Raw genomic sequence first — 20,559 nt, forward strand, 5'->3', positions numbered from 1 at the left:
ATCAGTTTATATGTATAGTTGGGATCATGTTTTCCAATGTGCATTACTTTGCATTTATAAACATTGAATTTCATCTGCCATTTTGTTGCCCAGTCACCCAGTTTTGAGACATCCTTTTGTAGCTCTTCGCAGTCTGCCTGACACTTACCTATCTTGAGTAGTATTATATCATCTGCAAATTTTTCCACCTCACTGTTTACCCCTTTTTCCAGATCATTTATGAATATGTTGAATAGGACTGGTCCCAGTACAGACCCCTCAAGGACACCACTATTTACCTCCCTCCATTCTGAAAACTGACCATTTATTCCTACCCTTTGTTTCCTATCTTTTAACCAATTACCGATCCATGACAGAACTTTCCTTCTTATCCCATGACTGCTTACTTTGCTTAAGAGCCTTTGGTGAGGGACCTTGTCAAAGGCTTTCTGAAAATCTAAGTACGCTATATCCACTGGATCCCCCTTGTCCACATGCTTATTGACCCCTTCAAAAAATTCTAGTAGATTGGTTAGGCATGATTTCCCTCTACAAAAACCATGTTGACTCTTCCCCAACAAATTATGTTCATCTATGTGTCTGACAGTTTTGCTCTTTAGTAGAGTTTCAACCAGTTTGTCTGGTACTGAAGTCAGACTTACCGGCCTGTAATTGCCGGGGTCACGCCTGGAGCCCTTTTTAAAAATTAGCATCACATTAGCTATCCTCCTATCATTTGGTACAGAAGCTCATTTAGATGATAGGTTACAGATGACAGTTAGCAGTTCTGCAATTTCACATTTGAGTTCCTTCAGAACGCTTGGGTGAATACCATCTGGTCCTGATGACTTACTACTACTTTAGTTTATCAATTTGTTGCAAAACCTCCTCTAATGACACCTCAATCTGGGACAGTTCCTCAGATTTGTCACCTAAAAAGAATGGTTCAGGTTTGGGTATCTACCTCACATCCTCAGCCCTGAAGATTGATGCAAAGAATTAATGTAGTTTCTCTGCAATAGCCTTATCATCCTTAGTGGTCCTTTAGCATCTCGATAGTCCAGTGTCCTACTGATGGTTTAGCACGCTTCCTGCTTCTGATGTAGAAGTTATTCCATAAAGAGGAATTTGCGTTCTTCTTTGTGTGCATTATTCAATCACTGTTGGTTCCATTTGACTATACGGTACTGAAACACTGGATTTTGATCTGGTTGTGAAGCTCTTCTAATCATTGACAATATGGAAGGATAAACTAATTCAGATTCTCATTTGTCTTCTCACTGCTACTTTGTGCAACATTGGTATTGTGTTCTGTACTATGAGCGAAGTATTTTTCAAAATCAGCATGCTTCTGTCGACCTGCATCTTGAAAGGTTTGTAATGCTGTTCATGACAAATTTGGGTTATATCATTCCACAAGAATGTGCAAATAGTGTCACTTAATGTCTTGAAATGCACTTTTAAAAATGTGACATTAACTATATAGGGCCAGATTCTCAGCTGGTGTAAAGGGTGTAATTAGCTCATGGACTTAATTTGTGGGTGTGAGGACTTATTATTATTTAAGGTGTTCTCCATTAATATATTTGCTATGTTAAGTTTTGTTTTTGCCAACAGCAGATATATATTGTCTAAAACCATATAATTTTCCAGCATCTTATTGAACAGTTTAATCTCTGCTCAAAACACACGGAATAGCTGGTTTTCTTATAAAGAAATTATGTAATGTGGCACAGAAATTCAGAGCTGGATCTATTGTAATTATAGTCTGAAATTGCTTCCCTCCCTTCCCCAATAGTCAGTCTCCATATCTTTATTATTTATTTATCAATTTGGTGTTACCAATTAAGAACACACTTTAAATGAAATATCTGTCTTGTTTAAGGCACTGAAACTGAAAACCATTGTGAGAGGAGATGCCCTAACTAGTTCAGCAACCACAAGCCTCTATAAAAAGGAGGTGAGTGGACATTCATACATGATAATATGCAAAGTTTGCTCAAAATCTTGGCTTTCCAGGTTCTACTGAATATGGGACTACATTCCAAATCTTATAATGCATATATGTAATTTGATTCAGTAACAGAAGAGAAAACATTGACATATTGATCCATGTATCGGTGTATAATATCAAAATGGTTCTGCAGGAAAGGCCCAGTAGATGGATGGGTATGGAAACTATCTCTGAACTTAAAGCTGGTTTCAGCAATCCCACTTTTGTTTGGATGGAGTAGTAAATGAAAATGCCAGTTGATTTTTGTGTACATTTATGTGATACTTGTAACTTTTGCTTCATGCAAATAAAATTAAATTGCATTGTTGTTTGTAATAAAGGGCCAGATTTTTCCTGGCCATAGTGTGGCTGTGCAGGAGTGGAAAGTGCAAGGAGCACCTCTGTGCACTCTGCACACAGGCCAGGTGCAGAAGCAGCCCCTGTGCTTGGAGAAATGCAGGGACTGCACAGTCTATGCCCCAGGGACATACAGCATCCTGAAGAGCTTAGAGAGAAGGTGGTGCCATGGTCTGGCCCCTTTCTACACCAGCCCATGAAGCTGGTCAGGTAGAGAAAGCTGAGTCATTTAAAGTGCTGGTACAGCATGTGCACTTCCTCTGCATAATTCCTGCTGGAGCTACTTGGAAGGGCAGTTTTGCACCACTACTAGCACATGCCAGTGCCTAAATGCCACAATCTGGACCATAGAACATAAGGAAATTCCATATAAATGTTGGTAAACATACATTCTGGATCTGAACGTTATTTCTGAAGCAGAAACACAGAGGAGATGTTTTCTAAGTGTTTCACTGGTTATCTGCTACAGGTCACACTCAGTAGAGTCAAGCTGCTGACCTCCCATACTTCTGGAAATTTACCCCAGATGGTTTATCTTGAAGTGAAAGAACATTCTGAATACCAAGTGCTGTCTCTTCCTGCACCTGCAAGATGTGACCTTTTCCCAAAAGGAGATTCAGTGCCCCAGTCTCACAAATGTAGCTTATATTTATTAACCTCCCAAACTAATTGAGAGAGGGAATTTTTGCCTCCCCCGGCAAACAGACCAAAGTCTGATATTTTTAACTCCAAAAGTGCAGCTTTGAGCATTCTGTCCTGAGTTACTTTTCAGCTATTGTACTTCAAATTTTCTCTGTTGATAAACTTTGTATTTCCTAGTGTATTTACCATACACTGCTTATGTCATTTTACAGCCATGGGAGTCCCAATGTTTCTGCAGTAATTTTCCTCATGAAGTTGTTTGTGCGGATTCTTGGGGCCAGTCCTTGCTAGTTTCTACAGATGTTGGTGTCCTGCTAATAGATGGTTAGTGAATGATCCAGCATTTGTCTACAGGTTAATATTTTTGTACCTGACAGTTTCAATCTGTGGTGCCTATGAGGATGTTAGCAGCTCTTCACTACGTAAGATAGTTAAAAGTCCACATCTATTACTATATATCCTTACTGTCAGGGGTTTTATAGCTTAACTGCAAAAATTTGCTCTGCACTAAAACTAGGCAAATCAGATCATCTTGGGGGCCCTGTTTTAATGCAGACTTCTGAATATTTTATTGGTTTCAGATGCTGTTTTCTTGACTGTCTGAGAGGACTTTTTATTAAGCCAAATCCAAGCTCAAGAGGTGTCCATGCAGCCTGCTTGTACTTCACAGCCCTTGATGCTTCCACTGAGCCTGAGGCCAAAGGTGGCTGTGTACCATTTATGTAGTCATCCAAGCCTGTTTCCTCCCTAGCACTGATTTTGTGACTCTAACGCCTCTTCCCTAGAATGCCATATATGGTAGTCATGATTTTGAGGAATGATATTGGGGGTAGTTGGTTCTCAGCAATTTTTCTCAAACTTTCCAAAAACTGTTCCTTTTAGGCTCTGTTTTTGCTATATGATTCACATTAGTGTAACTCCTTCTAAGAAGGAACTGCCATCTTGGTACTGTATATAAAGTGGCAGTATGCCAGATGCCTCATTTTCACAGAAAAATAACCACGTTTTTGTTACAAGAAACAAGATGCTTTAAAATCACTAGTCAGCAAATTGTAGTGTCAAAAATGTGTTCTAATTGGGGGTCATGTTTCCTTTCCAGATGGCCAGTCATCAGTGCAAGTATTTGATAAAACTCTCCAGGTGAAACAGATGCATGTGCTGGAAGCTTTGGACCTTTTGATTACTAGAGCAGACAAAGGTAGGATTCCTTACCTCTTGGTTCCAATATGAATGTGGCTGCACACTATTACTTTACTCGTAGCTCAGTAGAAGGTAACAGTTTATGCACTTGCCCTTTCAGAATGCTATTTCATTTTGTCAGTAATTCTCTTTTAAAAAGTTTTTTCCGTTTCTACTGTATTTATTCCCAGATCTCTCACCTTCACCTGCCTTCTTACTTTCCTACCCAGATGAATTTCTTTGACTATTTCTGATCCAATGGTATGTGAACAAGTTTACTAGTCAGGACTGGTGGAAGACAATGTCCCAATAACTGATGTTATGAGACACTGGCATTACACTTACACATCACTTTGTTCCCACTTATCATTGGAGCTTCCAGCAGTATGAATATGCAACACCAGATCTATCATACAGCAGAAGCTGCTTTTCCTTTGATGGGGAAATCCTCTTAGTTTTAAGTAATTCCTGCTTGTTGCTGGTATTGTGACTTTTTGGACCAAATCCTGCTTACCTTATTCACGCAAGTAATCCTACTGACTTTAATGAGCAGGAGTCACCATCCTAGTTTACAAGCTGGAAGACTTATTAGAATTGCCCTCCATTCCAATTGTGATGGTCAGGAAACAAGTGAATTCAAGAGTTGAAATGTCTCGGTTTCTGTAGTTCTAATATCTGCCAAAATGCAAAGTTAAAATATTTTCTATAGAATTAAATAGATATTAAAGTGGGAACAAGTTCTTGGCAGTATCTTTTCTACAACTCATTTTGATTTAACTCAGCTATATCATGAAATTTATACATTTACTTATGTTCTGTCAATTATCAGAAGAAAGCCTGTAGTAACAGTGGCTTTTAATCTTGTGACAAAATTCTTACCATGCTCTTCACTCCATAATTAATAATAAATAAATATTAAGGGGATTTGATATAGACAGTGCAGACTGTTTCATACTACAAGTGATTCTATGATTGTATTATACTATACCCTAATGAAAGAAATGTAAAGTTACCAATAGACACTACAGTTCAAAGGCATAAGAGAGCCACAGTTGCCTCTTTAGTATTGTATTTCCATATTGTGAAAGTACATAGAGAGGTGTAACACCAGCTAGGACTTAACAGAGGTAAATCTCTAGTGGTGCTCTGTCATATACATTTAGGAATATTAGAAGCATATCCCTTTGAATGAATTTCTAATGTTAATCTTACTTTGATATAACTTTAGGACATCATAAATTGATCTAGGTATTGTTCCAGGTTGCCCTGGTCTCTGTTATTGTGGACTTTATTTCAGTTAGCATTCTGCTTTGTTGAAAAAAAGAGTACTTGAGGACAAGAAGAAATCTTTATTTTTAAATTTATAGCTAGCAGTTGTCTTTGTTGCCATGAAAATGACACACACATCTTCCTGTTAAAGTAGCAGTACAGAAAAGTCTACTTAACACTAACCAACATTTGAAAAAATGTCAAGTATCAGAGGGGTAGCCGTGTTAGTCTGGATCTGTAAAAAGCAACAGAGGGTCCTGTGGCACCTTTTAGACTAACAGATGTATTGGAGCATAAGCTTTCTTGGGTGAATGCCCGCTTCATCAGACACATGCGTCACCCACGAAAGCTTATGCTCCAATACATCTGTTAGTCTTAAAGGTGCCACAGGACCCTCTGTTGCATTTGAAAAAATGTTAGTTTCTAGAGGATAGTTAATAGGGTGGGTATGACAGGAAGAAGTGAAGTGGAGACTGTGATTATAGGGGCTAAATAAAGTTTTTGGTTAGTTTTGTGGCATCATTGTTGTGAATAGTTAGTTGAATTTGGTGGTAGTGTGATGGTTGTATAGTATGAGATGCATAAGTAAAAGAATAAGCTGAGGAATGAGAGTAGAGCCATCAGGGTGGCAACAATGATTGTGTTGTTTGGTTAATTCTTGTAGGATTAGTCATTTTGGTATGAATCCTGTTAATGGGGGTAGGCCTGCTAGTGATATAAGAGTACTGTATATACTCGATCATAAGCTGGTTCGCTTATAAGCTGACCCTCCCTCCCCCCAAGATGGATAAGTAAATATGGAAATTTTTTATAACCCGTTCATAAGCTGACCCTATAATTCAGGGGTCAGCAAACTTTGGCTCCCGGGCCATCAGGATAAGCCGCTGGGGGGGCCAAGATGGTTTGTTTACCTCGAGCATCCGCAGGCACGGAGCGAAACCCAAGTACACAAAGTGTCCCGGCGCGCCAACTGCTTACCCTGACGGGCCGGGACAGCAACTGATGGGGAGAAACTGGGAGTCAGGGGAGTAACCCCTGTGACCACCCCCCACATAACCCCACCCTTAGCCTGGGACCCCCACACTCTCCCCATTCCATCCCTTCCCAACTTATCTGGAGAGGGCCAGGGGAGGATGTCTCTGACCTGACTGGAGCTGCTCTGGCAGGATGGGCAGTGCGGCCGCAGCCTGCTCCGGCGGGCCAGACCGGGCGGAGCGGCCACAGCATGTTCCAGCAGGCTGGGCTGGGCGGCACGGCTGCAGCATGCTCCGGCGTGGCGCAGCCACAGCCTGCTCTGGGGGGAGGGGCCGAGCGGCACGGCTGCAGTCTGCCAGCCCTGGAGCTGCAGCTGCTTTGGAGGCTGGGGGGAGAGCTGCGTGGCCAGAAGCGGAGAGACTCTGGCCCCGCCTCTTCCCTTCTGTCTCTGCTGGCTGTGCTGCCTCTCCGTGCTCCCTCTGTTGGGGGGAGGGGCTGTGTCCCACCTCTCCCTCTCTATACACGTTCATAAGCCGACCCCCTTCTCTGGTGCTTCCCTTTTTTACTAAATAAATTCGGCTTATGAACGAGTATATATGGTAAATATTATCAGGGTGTTTACAGTTGGAAGTTTTGTTCATTATGTTATTATGATGGATATTTTGTTTGTTTCTAGAGGTTTAATTATTAAGAATATTGTTTAGGTTATGATAATGTATGTGTAGAATGTGAGTAATATAAGTTTAGTAGATAGAGTGAGGATTGTGGTTATTCATCCTAGGTGGGCAACGGAGGAAAATGCTATGATTTTTCGTAGTTGGGTTTGATTTAATCTGCCTCATCCGCCGACTAGGGTGGATGTTAGCCCTAGTGTTTAACAGGTGGGGTGTGCTTAGGGATTGGGCGGTTATTACTAGTAGGGATAATGGGCTAGTTTTTGTCAAGTGGTTAGGATTAGGGCTGTTCTTGTGATGGTTCCTTGTAGTACTACTGGTAGTCAGAAGTGGAATGGAGCTAGTCCTAGTTTGATAGCTAGGAATGTGGTGAGAATTGTGCATGAGATGTCGTTAGTTAGTTGTGTAATGTTTCATTGGCCTAGTGTTCAGGCATTAATAATGCTAGAGAATAGGATTAGTGTTGAAGTGGTTGCTTGTATTAAGTAGTACAGTAACTCCTTATTTAAAGTTGTCCCAGTTAATGTTGTTTCGTTGTTACGTTGCTGATCAATTAGGGAACATGCTTGTTTAAAGTTGTGTAATGCTCCCTTCTAACGTCGTTTGGCCGCCGCCTGCTTTATCTACTGCTTGCAGGAAGAGCAGACCCTTGCAGCTAGCTGGTGGGGGCTTGAAACCAGGGTGGACTGGCAACCCCCTATCAGCTCCCCACTCCCCTAAGTTCCCTGTGCAGCAGCTGCCTGCAGTTCAGCTGTGTCCCTCCGACCCCCCCCCCACCATGTGCTGCTCCTGCCCTCTGCCTTGGAGCTGCTCCCCGAGACTCCTGCTTGCTGTGCTGGGGGGGGGGGGGAGGGAAGGAAGAGGGGGGCTAATGTCAGGGTGTCCTCCTCCCCCTGCTCCTGCACCCCGCTTACCCCATCTTCTATAGAGCAGGGTTCAGGACGGAGGGAGCTTGCAGCAGCTGCGGTCTCAGCAAGCTGATCTAATTAACAAAACAGTGTACTTAAGGGAGATGCACATATCTCCCTCCATTCCTGCTGCCTTGCAGAGTGAGAGGGTTAACCCTTGAGGGCTCAGCCAATTGCTAGTTCATCATTTAGCAGTGTTAGCCAAATGGGCTCGTTTCCCCCTGGAGCTGCCCAATTACCCCAAGGAGGCACGGGAGTCTAGAAGACGGCTTCAAGTTCTTTATTGATCAGTCAGCTGAGCGGGTGTCCCCCTCGACTCATGCCAGAGGGAGGAACACACCCCACAAGCGTAGAGCAAGCCTTTTTATATTCAGTAACAAATGACTTAACGTGCATACATTCTGCTGACCTATGGAATCTTAAATTCCTTTCTAGGGGTAAATAGGATACATCTGTCTGGGTCCCCTTGATTGATTGCCTTTCCAGGGTCCAGGGGTAGGGGTAATGGGATACATCCGCTGGGCCTCCTTGCTGTTGGGCCTCTTTGATTGATTGTCTTGCTATACCTTTATATATGGGAAAAACAGCTGAGGTAATAGGCAAGTATTTGGCCTTTATTCTAACAGCAGTAAGGGAAATATCCCACCCTCTGACTCCTCCACCTCAACCAAGCTTCACAATCATCATCACTGTGTACCAGTATTAAAGTGTTTGTTTAAAACTTATACTGTGTGTGTGTGTGTGTGTATTATATATATATATAATATAGTCTTTTGTCTGGTGAAAAAAATTTCCCTGGAACCTAACCCCTTCATTTACATTAATTCTTATGGGGAAATTGGATTCGCTTAACATTGTTTCGCTTAAAGTCACATTTTTCAGGAACATAACTACAACGTTAAGTGAGGAGTTACTGTATTGGTGGCAGCCTCAATTGCTCGTGGATGGTGTTGTTGGGCAATTAGTGGAATGATGGCTAGCCATCAATTTCTAGTCCAGTTCATGCTAGAATTCAATGGTTGCTGGAGATTGAAGTACAATTAGGCTTGAAGTAATAATTATTCTTGTGTGTGGATTCACTAGTAGAGGAAGGATTTTAACCAACATTTTCGGTATATGAGCCCAAGAGCTTAGTTAGATGACTTTACTAGAATATAGTATAATGGAAGTATGGGGAGTTTTGCTCTCTATAGTATAAGTTCAAATCCTATTTTTCTAAGGAAATGAGAGGTTTTTAGCCTCTATTATTCACCCTATCAAGGTGATCTTTTAATTTCAGGCACATGTCCTTTGGTATGGGTGGGAGTCCTGAGAAGATCCCTGGTTGAGAATCAGTCCGGAGAAGGCAATTGGTATTGATATATGTCAAAGGCATAGTGCTAAGGTGATTGGGAAGAGGTTTTTTCATAGGAGGTCATATCGAAATCATGGGTATGAGTCTCGGATTCATAGGAATTCTGCTGAAAGTAGTATGACTTTTGATGATAATGAGAGGGAGAATAATTAAGGTGGTGTGTTAAGGGAGGCTGGGTTGAGGAATAGGATAGCAGTAAGGGTATTTATTATTAGGATGTTGGCTTATTCTGCTAGAAAGAATAGTACGAATGCTCCGGCGGCATATTCAACATTATATCCTGATACTAATTCGGATTCTCCCTCAATGAGGTTGAATGGTGCTCGATTAGCTTCTGCTCGTGTGGAGATGTATCATGTTGTTGTTAGTGGTCAGGAAGAGAAGATAAGGTATGTTGGTTCTTGTGTGGTTCTAATGTTTGTATATTAAATGCGCCTGAAAATAGGATTAGAGAAAATAGCATAATTCCGAGGGTTACTTTGTATGAGATGGTTTGGGCTACTACTTGTCGGGCTCCTATTAGGGCATATTTGGAGTTTGAGGCTCACTCTGATCAGAGGTTGGAGTAGACTATGAAGCTGGAGGGGGAAATTAGGAATAGGAGGCCTAAATTAAGTTCGGCTAGTGGGAAAGGTAGTGATAGTGGGAGTCAAATTGATAGGGCTAGTAAAAGGGCTAGGATTGGGGCCAGGGTCAATAGTGCAAGGGATAATCTTAATGGATATATTGGCTCTTTAATAAATAGTTTTATGCCATCTGCTACTGGTAGTAGTAGTCCATATGGGCCTGCGATGTTAGGGTCTTTTCATAGTTGTATATATCCTAGGTCTTTTCGTTCAACTAGGGTGAAGAAAGCTAAAACATAAGAATGGCCATGCTGGGTCAGACCAAAGGTCCATCCAGCCCAGTATCCTGTCTACCGACAGTGGCCAATGCCAGGTGCTCCAGAGGGAGTGAACCTAACAGGTAATGATCAAGTGATCTCTCTCCTGCCATCCATCTCCACCCTCTGACAAACAGAGGCTAGGGACACCATTCTTTACCCATCCTGGCTAATAGCCATTAATGGACTTAATCTCCATGAATTTATCTAGTTCTCTTTTAAACCCTGTTATAGTCCTAGTCTTCACAACCTCCTCAGGCAAGGAGTTCCACAGGTTGACTGTGTGCTGTGTGAAAAAGAACTTCCTTTTATTTGTTTTAAACCTGCTGCCCATTAATTTCATTTGGTGGCCCCTAGTTCTTATATTATAGAAACAAGTAAATAACTTTTCCTTATTCACCTTCTCCACACCACTCATGATTTTATATACCTCTATCAGATCCCCCCTTAGTCTCCTCTTTTCCAGGCTGAAAAGTCCTAGCCTCTTTAATCTCTCCTCATATGGGACCTGTTCCAAACCCCTAATCATTTTAGTTGCCCTTCTCTGAACCTTTTCTAATGCTAGTATACGTTTTTTGAGATGAGGAGACCACATCTGTACGCAGTATTCAAGATGTGGGTGTACCATGGATTTATATAAAGGCAATAAGATACCTACGTCTTATTCTCTATCCCTTTTTTAATGATTCCTAACATCCTGTTTGCTTTTTTGACTGCCGCTGCACACTGCGTGGACGTCTTCAGAGAACTATCCACGATGACTCCAAGATCTCTTTCTTGATTAGTTGTAGCTAAATTAGCCCCCATCATATTGTATGTATAGTTGGGGTTATTTTTTCCAATGTGTATTACCTTACATTTCTCCACATTAAATTTCATTTGCCATTTTGTTGCCCAATCACTTAGTTTAGTTTTGCTACAGCAATTTGGATTGGGATTATATATATATGAGTGGGGATATTAAACTAGAGGGCAGCATTTTCATAGTTGGAGAGGGGAGTTGAAGCCCTAAGTAAAGAGTTTACGCTTTTTGCATTGATACCTGGCTCTGCCACCCCAACTTGGCCCTTTTTTGGGGGCTTGGTTATTTGTTCTTATATTATTAAAGTTGATTTCACTAATATAAAGGAAGGCTTGTTTTGATATATAGGCCTTGCCTTTTTGGTCCTTTTGTACTAGAAAAGACTCAGTTATAGATAGAAACTGACCTGGATTACTCCGGTCTGTGTGCAGAATCAGTCAGTCTCTGGAACTGGTATATCACCAATCGAATCACGCTATTGGCAGTATACCTTCTGGGGAAGCAAAATGTGATTGCAGACTTCCTCCCCAGACATTTTGCAATCGACAAGTGGGAGCTCCACGACTTGGTATTGCACAATATTTTCACTCTATGCGGAACCCTAGCCAGAGATATGTTCATCTCTCAAGCAAACAGGAAGTGCACCACATATTGCTCCAGAGAAGCCCTAGATCACCTCGCCCAGGGCGACACTCTGTTTCTTCCTTGGCTGGACCAGTTCAGCTATTCCTTCCCTCCGCTACCACTCCTGCTGCAAGTTCTGTGCAAAGTCTGGCAGGATACAGTACGGGTCATTCTGATCACCCCCTTCTGGCCAAGACAGTTTTGATTTCCCAACATCCTACACATGTCATCCCGACCTCTGATCATCCTCCCAACATTTCCCAAGCTCCTGACCCGGAGGAACGGCAAGATGAAAGCACCCTGATCCACATCTGCTCCACCTCAGGACTTGGTATTTGGATGGCCATCATCCTTGGAAAGTTCATGCTCCACAACCGTGTGGGACATTCTTTCTAATAGCAGAAGGATTCTGTTAGAAGATGTTACCTAGCTAAATAGAAATGCTTTTCTTCTTGGGCACTTCAAAGAGGCCTTCTCCCAGAAACTGCAGATATTTCTCTCATCTTGGACAATATCCTCTCTTTGAAAACATCAGGCTTGTCCATCAGCTCCTTGTGAGTGCACTTGGCAGCAATCAGTGTATACCATCCACCTTTTCAGGGCTACTTGGTCTTTGCACATCCACTGACCAACAGATTCTGGAAAGGCCTGGTCAGAACCTTCCCACCTATTCAGTGGGGCTTAAACCTTGTTCTCTCTCTACTAACAAGCCCCCCCCCCCCCGTGAACCTTTAGCTTCCTGCTCCATGTCTCTCCTTTCCATGAAGATTGCTTTCCTTGTAGCTGTTACCTCAGCTAGAAGAGTTGGCGAGCTTGGAGCAATGATGGCAGAGCCTTCTTACACTGTATTCCATAAGGATGTTTCTTTTCATCTATACCCCAAATTCACTCCTGAAGTAGTTTCAGAATTTCACTTTAACCAATCGATTCACTTGCCTGTGTTCTTCCCAAAACTGCATATTTCTGCCGAAGAACGAAGACTCCACTCCCTCAATGTTCAGCAGACCTTGGCCTTTTACCTGCAAAAAACGAAACCCATCAGGAAATCCATGAGACTATTCATCACTATATCAGAAAGAGTCAGGGGGCGTGCTATCTCCACCCAGAGAATCTCCAAATGGATCTCTGGCTGCATTCTACTCTATCAGCTATTGAACCTTCCCCAAACCACTCTGGAATAAGAGTGCATTCCACCAGAGCAGAAGCAACAACTGTAATATCACTTCCGGAGGTACCCGTCCTTCACATCTGTAAAGCAGCAACATGGAGCTCTGTTCACACGTTTCCAAGACATTATGCATTGGTACAGGACTCCTCTGCCTCCTCTGGAATGGTGGTCCTCAACTCTGCTATCTACATCCTTGCACCTTCCTCCGACTTAGGTACTGCTTGTCAGTCACCCACAGTGGAATATAATAGGATCATCACTTGAAGAAGAAAAGGAGGTTACTGACCTGTAACTGAAGGATCTTCGAGATTCACGGTCCCTATCTGTATTCCGCTGCCTGCTCTCCTCCTCCTCCTCTGCTTTGGATCTTATCTGATTCATGGTAGAGAAGGAGCTGAGAGGCGATCAGTCCACCCCACCCTTTATGCCCTTGGAGAGAGGCATGAGATGAACCAGGGTGAATGTGCAGACCAATAGACATAACTTTCAAATTCTTCAGTTCCTGGTGCATGGTGTGCATGCGTAAACCACCATGGAGTACAGATAGGGACTACCCATCTCAAAGAACCTCCAGTTACAGGTCAGTACCTCCCTTTCCAGATAAGGAGTGAGTACAGTATTGTTACCAGGTGCTTTCATTCTGCAATGGAATCAAAGTTTCCCATATGCCTTTCTATCAATTCTCCAGATCCCCAGAGTGATATCCAAAGTCAAATGAGGGCAAGCTGCGAACATTCTTATGACTTTCTACTGTTCAAGACAGTTTTGGCTGGTAGACTTGCTGCATATGTCCGTTCAATTGCCTGGACCTGATTTCACAGGTCAGATACTTCATGATCAGATACACTACCCAGACACAAAGTCCCTGCATCTAACAGCCTGGACATTGGTTGCTTAAGTATCATGCACAGGGCCTTCCTCATTTAACCAGACATCCTGATACAGAAGGGGAAAACATCCATCAGAAGAACTTACTTACCAAAAAAGGAAGAGGTTCTCTATGTGGGCAGCCCAGCATTGCCTGGACCCTAAGGGAGACTATGATATTGAATGTCCTTGACTACTTGGTACATTTAAAACACTCCAACATTTCATACAGCTCTATTGAGGTCCACCTTTCACCAATCTCAGCTTGCCATCTGTCTGTCCGGTTGTGCTCTCACATGACAGTATTGAAGTTCCCAAAGGGTTTATTATATTAACCACCAGCCAGGGAACTTGCTTCCGTCTGGAACATCAACATTGGAGCTGCCCATCATGTTGCTGTGAGGGGATGCCAGGCCTCTGGGTCCCTGGATCTCTGAGTCTTTTAAGCCTCTAGAGTCAAAATGGGGTTCTCAGCCACCACTGAGAACAGCCTAGCTCCATCCTATTTGGAACCCGCCTTCAAGTAGTTGAAGGCTGCTATCAAATCCCCCCTCACTCTTTTCTTCTTCAGACTAAATAACCCCAATTCCCTCAGCCTCTCCTCATTAGTCATGTGCCCAAGCCCCCTAATCATTTCCGTTGCCCTCCGCTGGACTCTCTCCAATTTGTCCACATCCCTTCTGTAGTGGGGGGACCAAAACTGGATGCAGTACTCCAGGTGTGGCCTCACCAATGCCGAATAGAGGGGAATAATCACTTCCCTCGATCTTCTGGCAATACGCCTACTAATACAGCCCAATATGCTATTGGCCGCCTTGGCAACAAGGGCACATTGCTGACTCATATCCAGCTTCTCGTCCTCTGTAATCCCCAGGTCCTTTTCTGCAGAGCTGCTGTTTAGCCAGTCAATCCCCAGCCTGTAGCAGTGCATGGGATTCTTCCTTCCTACATGTAGGACTCTGCGCTTGTCCTTGTGAACCTCATCAGATTTCTTTTGGCCCAATCCTCCAATTTGTCTAGGTCACTCTGGACCCTATCCCTACCCTCCAGCATATCTACCTCCCCCCCAGTTTAGTGTCGTCTGTGAACTTACTGAGGGTGCAATTCATCCCATCATCCAGATCATTAATAAAGATGTTGAACAAAACCTGCCCCAGGACCGACCCCTGGGACACTCCCCTTGATACCAACTAGATACCAACTGCCAACTAGACATTGAGCCGTTGGTCACCACCCGTTGAGCCTGACAATCTAGCCAGCTTTCTATCCACCTTATAGTCCATTCATCCAGCCCATATTTCTTTAACTTGCCGGCAAGAATACTGTGGGAGACCATATCAAAAGGTTTGCTAAAGTCAAGATATATCACATCCACCACTTTCCCCATATCCACAGAGCCAGTTATCTCATCATAGAAGGCAATCAGGTTGGTCAGGCATGACTTGCCCTTGGTGAATCCATGTTGACTGTTCCTGATCACCTTCCTCTTCTCCAGGTACTTCAAAATGGATTCCTTGAGAACCTGCTTAGTGATTTTGCCAGGGACTGAAGTGAGGCTGACCGGTCTGTAGTTCCCTGGGTCACTATATTTGCCTTTTTCCAATCGTCCGGGAACTCCCCTGATCGCCACAGATTTTCAAAGATAATGGCCAATGGCTCTGCAATCACATCAGCCAACTCTCTCAGTACCCTTGGATGCATTAGATCTGGACCCATGGACTTGTGCATGTCCAGCTTTTCTACATAGTCCTTAATCTGTTCTTTCACCACTGCGGCTGCTCACCTCCTCTCCATACTGTGTTGCCCAATGCAGTAGTCTGGGAGCTGACCTTGTCTGTGAAGACCAGCAAAAAAAGCATTGAGTACTTCAGCTTTTTCCACCTCCCCCCTTCAGTAAGGGTCCCACACTTTCCCTGACCACCTTGTTGCTAACATACCTGTAGAAACCCTTCTTGTTACACTTCTGTTAGTCTCAAAGGTGCCACAGGACCCTCTGTTGCTTCTTGTTACCCTTCACATTCCCTGCTAGCTGCAACTCCAATTGTGCCATGGCCTTCCTGATTACACCCCTGCCTGCTCTAGCAATATTTTTATACTCCTCCCTAGTCATCTGTCCAAATTTCCACTTCTTGTAAGTAGAGAGTTAAAGAAACCTCTCCGACAACATAGTTCCTGTTTCTCTGCCTCCTCCCCCACAGAGCCTAGCTACAGGGCTCCCCTCCCTATCCCAGGCCAGACACCTGCACCCTCTCTCACCCTAGAGCCCAGCTGCGGGGTCCTCCCAACCCAGACACCTGCATCCCTCCCAGCCACAGGGTGCCCCCTTGCCCAGACACCTGCACCCCTCCCCCCCCAGAGCCCAGCCGTGGGGCGCCCCCAGCCCAGACACTATCACCCTCGACTTCTCTAGAGCCCAGGGATCCAGAGGGAGAAATAGCCTGATGCTGGGTTGCTGGCTTGTACGGAGTTGCTTGCAGATCGCCTCCTTCTTTCAGGGGTGTAGCTGCTGGGAACCCTCCAGCTCACTCCCCCTTCCCCCGGCACTGTCTTCTATTTGTGAGCTGGGCTCTGCCTCGTCCAGTGGCCCCTAGTGGCAGCCAGCAGCTGTGCAGTCCATTTTGGGGGTAGAGGGGAGGAAATTCTGCACGCACAACATTAATTTCTGCACAAATTCTGCATGTGCAATGGTGCAGTATTCCCCGAGAAGTACTTTCAAATTCCAAGGGAACTGAGGGAGAAATTCTGCCCTTTATGTGCTTGCATGGGTGCACAAAGAGGCACAGGATGCATGTACAGCCTCAATGGACACTGCTATTCAAAAAAAGAAGAACAGGAGTACTTGTGGCACCTTAGAGACTAACAAATTTATTAGAGCATAAGCTTTCGTGGACTACAGCCCACTTCTACAGTCCACGAAAGCTTATGCTCTAATAAATTTGTTAGTCTCTAAGGTGCCACAAGTACTCCTGTTCTTCTTTTTGCGGATACAGACTAACACGGCTGCTACTCTGAAACCTGCTATTCAAAAGACTCTAGTCTTGCAATCAGGAGGTGCATGCACACCTATAGTGGCATCCATACTGACAACTTTTTGAAGAGCCATAATTGCCATAGGGTAAGTAACCATTCTTGTTATTTGCTCCTGTCCCACTGCAAAGTGCAATGGGCCATTTTTATTTTAATGATCTAAACCTTTTCCCTTTATATACATGATCTTCAAATAGCTTACCTACAAGTGTTGGATACTGAAGATTTTAGCACTGGCAGTGAATGTTGTTTTCATTTCTGCAGTGGGAATATGAATCCTTTGGCATAAATTTGTTTAAATTATCACAAGTTTTAAGTCTTGTTAGGAACAACTCAGTCTGCCCCGGGGAGATTTTCATTCTGTCATGGATATAGTAAATTTATACTCAGTTTAGTAAATTTAGATTCAGTTGGATTATTCCCACCCAGAGAGCTAAAGCTTCAATTTTGTGTGCTAATTTGCATTAGTTCTTTGTGTGTTGGTTTTCATTGTGTTGTAATAATCCTGGTCTCATTTTCTCACCTTGTTTTCCATTACAGCACCAAGTTCTTACCTTGTTTTCCAGTATAGAACCAGATGCAGGGGAACCTATGCTATTAATTCAAGAAATCAAAGGATTCCTTCAAAGCTGCTGCTGTGTTCCAGATTTAAGTTCATACCATGATAGATTATGCTAATTCTGCTCATCAGCTCAGGAGCTCTCAATCTGGTAGCAGAATTGCATAACCTAAGCAGAATTCATAGGCATTTTTTCCTTCCTAGCATATTTCCATTTATCTCCAAACTAGATTGGAGAGAGTTGCCTCTTACCTTCATAATTGTGGTTGTGAATGTGCAGATTTGACATTTATTCTTTTTGGGAATGTTAGTTCCGTTCTTTATTTTAACTTGCTATTTCCCTGGCTCTCCCCCCAACCTGACAGGGAAGGACTCTCGTCTCCTTGTCTTCAGGATGAGCGCTGTACGAAATGGCATAGAAGCAAAGCAGATGGCAAAGAGCAAATATGACTGCAGAGAAAATAAACTTGAGAAAACAAAAGGTGATTTGACTCTCATTTATCAAAAGACCCAATTAAGGCATTGGGCCAGAAGCTGCCAAAGGTCCTATTGGCTCCCCTGTTGATGTTGCAGCAACTGACCCTTAGTTATTCTCGTCTGGACAGTAGATTGAAATCTTGTGTTAGACTGTATGTGAAAATAAATTTGGACTAATCCCAATTCCCATTTGTGCACTTCACAAAAATACCACATGACTTGGTAGTTTTTACCAGGGAGAAGTTCTGAAGCAGAATAGATATATTACAAGCAGGATTGAAGGAGTCTGGCAGAGCTATGTATGGAGGCCCAGGACTGGAATAATAGGGCAGTGCTGCAGGTCAGACTTGGTGCATTGGTGGAATTGTATGAGTTCCTAGTACGTGGAATAGCAGGGGAGTTGCACCTTATTGATGAGTTGTATTGGAAAAGCTGAGAGCATTTCTAGATGGGGAGCAATAGAATTTTATGGGATATAATTGAGATGCATACTATCCCTGGCACAAGCCTATGCATTTAGTCATTCACTTTCATAAGAAATTATTCATTTGCAAATTTTAGAGGGTGAAAAAATAATTAGGTTTCACTTCACAAGGAACTATGTGGAGTTCATGGGTGTGTTTCTTGAAGGGAATGTTAATACATGCATTATCTCCTTAGGCTGCCATTTGTATGCCATTAATACTCACCACAGCAGTGAACTGAGGATTGTTGTGGCTATTAGGAACAAACTACTCCTCATCACAAAGAAATACAATCAAGGCAACAGTTTAACCAGTGTCTGTTTGATGTCATCACTGTCTGAATCACCAGTGGAGGAATTCCAGTACATCAGGGTATGCTTGAGACAAATCACTAAAAATACCTTCTCTCACACTTGGTAGGGCTGACACCTGGTTCAGGAGGGGCACACATCTTGCCTTTCTAAACCCAGGATTGGTTCAAGTGAGAGACCCAACAATGGTGATGGGAAATCCCATTGCAGATAATTAAACAAAAATTCTCCGCTTTTTTTAACTGGATTCTTGTTCATTAATGAAACATATCTGTGTACAGCCCGTCTGCCCTCTAGCACAGCTCACTGGGCACTACCTGTAGTATAAACTATTTCCAGTGAGAATATGAAAAGTAGAATAATTCCTTTAATTTCCATCTTAATGTAATGTCATTTACATTACAGGAGATTTGTCTCTCTGACCCTCCAGTGATCATGACTCTGGTGGATGGACCTACTGGAGACAATGACAATATGATCTGTGTAGCATATCGGCATCAGTTTGATTTAGTTAACGAGAGTACTGGGGAGTCCTACAGGTTACATCATGTTGAAGCAAGCAGGGTAAGTTCTCAGCATTAGAACAGAGTTTGCTAGTGTAACCACACCTAGCACCATAAAAGTCGATATAGCTATCCCTGAGGCCACAGTGACTTCTACCACCTTCCTTAGAGCACTAGTTTGGGAGGATCTTGGCTTTTTTGCTTTTAATTTAGTTTTCAAGCTGTTCTCTCTGCTCCCACTCTGCCTGAGACCTGAGTTATTTCTAGAGTACCTAATGGTGATTGTCCCCAGGCAATCATAAAGTAAGACATCTCTGACTGGTACTCCTAGACATATCACCAGGTGGGCAAAAGCTTTGCATCTCAGAGTCTGGAATATCACCTTCAGCATAGCTGTAAAGCCTTTTCTTTTCTTCCTAGCTCAAAGGCTTGTCTCGCTTTTAGTACAGGGTGAGAGAGAGAGAGTGTGTGTGTGTGTGTGTGTGTGTGTGTGTGTGTGTGTGTGTGTGTGTAAACTACCCTTTGTTAGCCATCAATTTCAAATTAAGATTTGCATAAACCAAGACTGAACCAGCTTTCCTTGCCTTCTCAGGTTTGAGGAATAAGCTCCCTCCTGTTCGATTTCCTTTTCCAGTCTTGCATATTCCTCCTGAAGGCCTTTTGTATTCCCCTTAAGGTCTATTTTTAACATAGATTAATGACTGGGTGAGACCTCATCTGGAATACTGCATGCAGTTTTAGTCTCCCATGTTTAAGAAGGATGATTTCAAAGTGGAACAGGTGCAAAGAAGAGCTTCTAGGATGATCAGAGGAATGGAAAAGCTACATTATGAGAGGAGACTGAAGCAGCTTTTCTTGTTTAACCTAACCATACAAAGGCTGAGGGGAGATATGATTGCTCTCTACAAATACATCAGAGGGATAAAAACCAGGGAGGGAGTCGAGTTATTTAAGTTAAGCACCACTGTTGACACAAGAACAAATAGCTATAAACTGACCATCAACAAATTTAGGCTTGAAATTAGATGAAGATTTGTAACCATCAAAGGAGAGAAGTCCTGGAAACAGTCTTCCAAGGGGAGCAATGAGAGCAAAAAAACCCAACTTGTTTTAAGACTGAGCTTGATAAGTTTATGGAGGGAATGGTATGATGAGACTGCCTACAATGGGATGTGGCCCATCTGCGACAGCTAGTAGCAAATATCCCCAATGGCCAGAGATGGGGCACTAGATGGGGAGGGCCTGGTTGGTTTTGCCCACATGCTCAGGGTCCAGCTGATTGCCATATTTGAGGTCGAGAAGGAATTTTCCCTCAAGTCAGATTGGCAGAGACCTTGGGTTTTTTTACCTTTCTCTGCAGCATGGTGCATGGTCACTTTCTGGTTTAAACTAGATTGTTGGATTCTCTGTAACTTGAAATCCTTTAAATCATGATTTGGTGACTTCAGTAACTCAGCCAGAGGTTATTACAGGAGTGGGTGGGTGAGGTTCTTTGTCCTGCGAAGGCCAGGAGTGCAGGCTAGATCAGGGGTGGGCAAACTTTT

At 43.2% G+C, this 20,559-nt stretch overlaps 1 protein-coding gene across 12 annotated transcripts in view; it reads left to right on the plus strand.

Annotated features, from left to right (window-relative positions):
• The window catches only part of GARNL3 (GTPase activating Rap/RanGAP domain like 3), a 216,171-nt gene that overhangs the window by 148,947 nt on the left and 46,665 nt on the right, over positions 1-20,559 (plus strand). For all 12 annotated transcript variants that reach the window (XR_008442642.1, XR_008442641.1, XM_054007554.1 and 9 more), the window contains 6 exons: positions 1,865-1,939; positions 3,184-3,295; positions 4,071-4,169; positions 17,626-17,742; positions 18,398-18,573; positions 18,918-19,076. Coding sequence is in view for 10 of the 12 variants with exons in the window: in XM_054007554.1 (XP_053863529.1) it covers positions 1,865-1,939; positions 3,184-3,295; positions 4,071-4,169; positions 17,626-17,742; positions 18,398-18,573; positions 18,918-19,076 (738 nt within the window). In the remaining 2 variants the exon portion in view is untranslated. The remainder of the gene's footprint in view (positions 1-1,864; positions 1,940-3,183; positions 3,296-4,070; positions 4,170-17,625; positions 17,743-18,397; positions 18,574-18,917; positions 19,077-20,559) is intronic.

This window comes from Malaclemys terrapin, chromosome 17, assembly GCF_027887155.1.
Source record: "Malaclemys terrapin pileata isolate rMalTer1 chromosome 17, rMalTer1.hap1, whole genome shotgun sequence".
NCBI classification, from domain to species: Eukaryota; Metazoa; Chordata; order Testudines; family Emydidae; genus Malaclemys; species Malaclemys terrapin.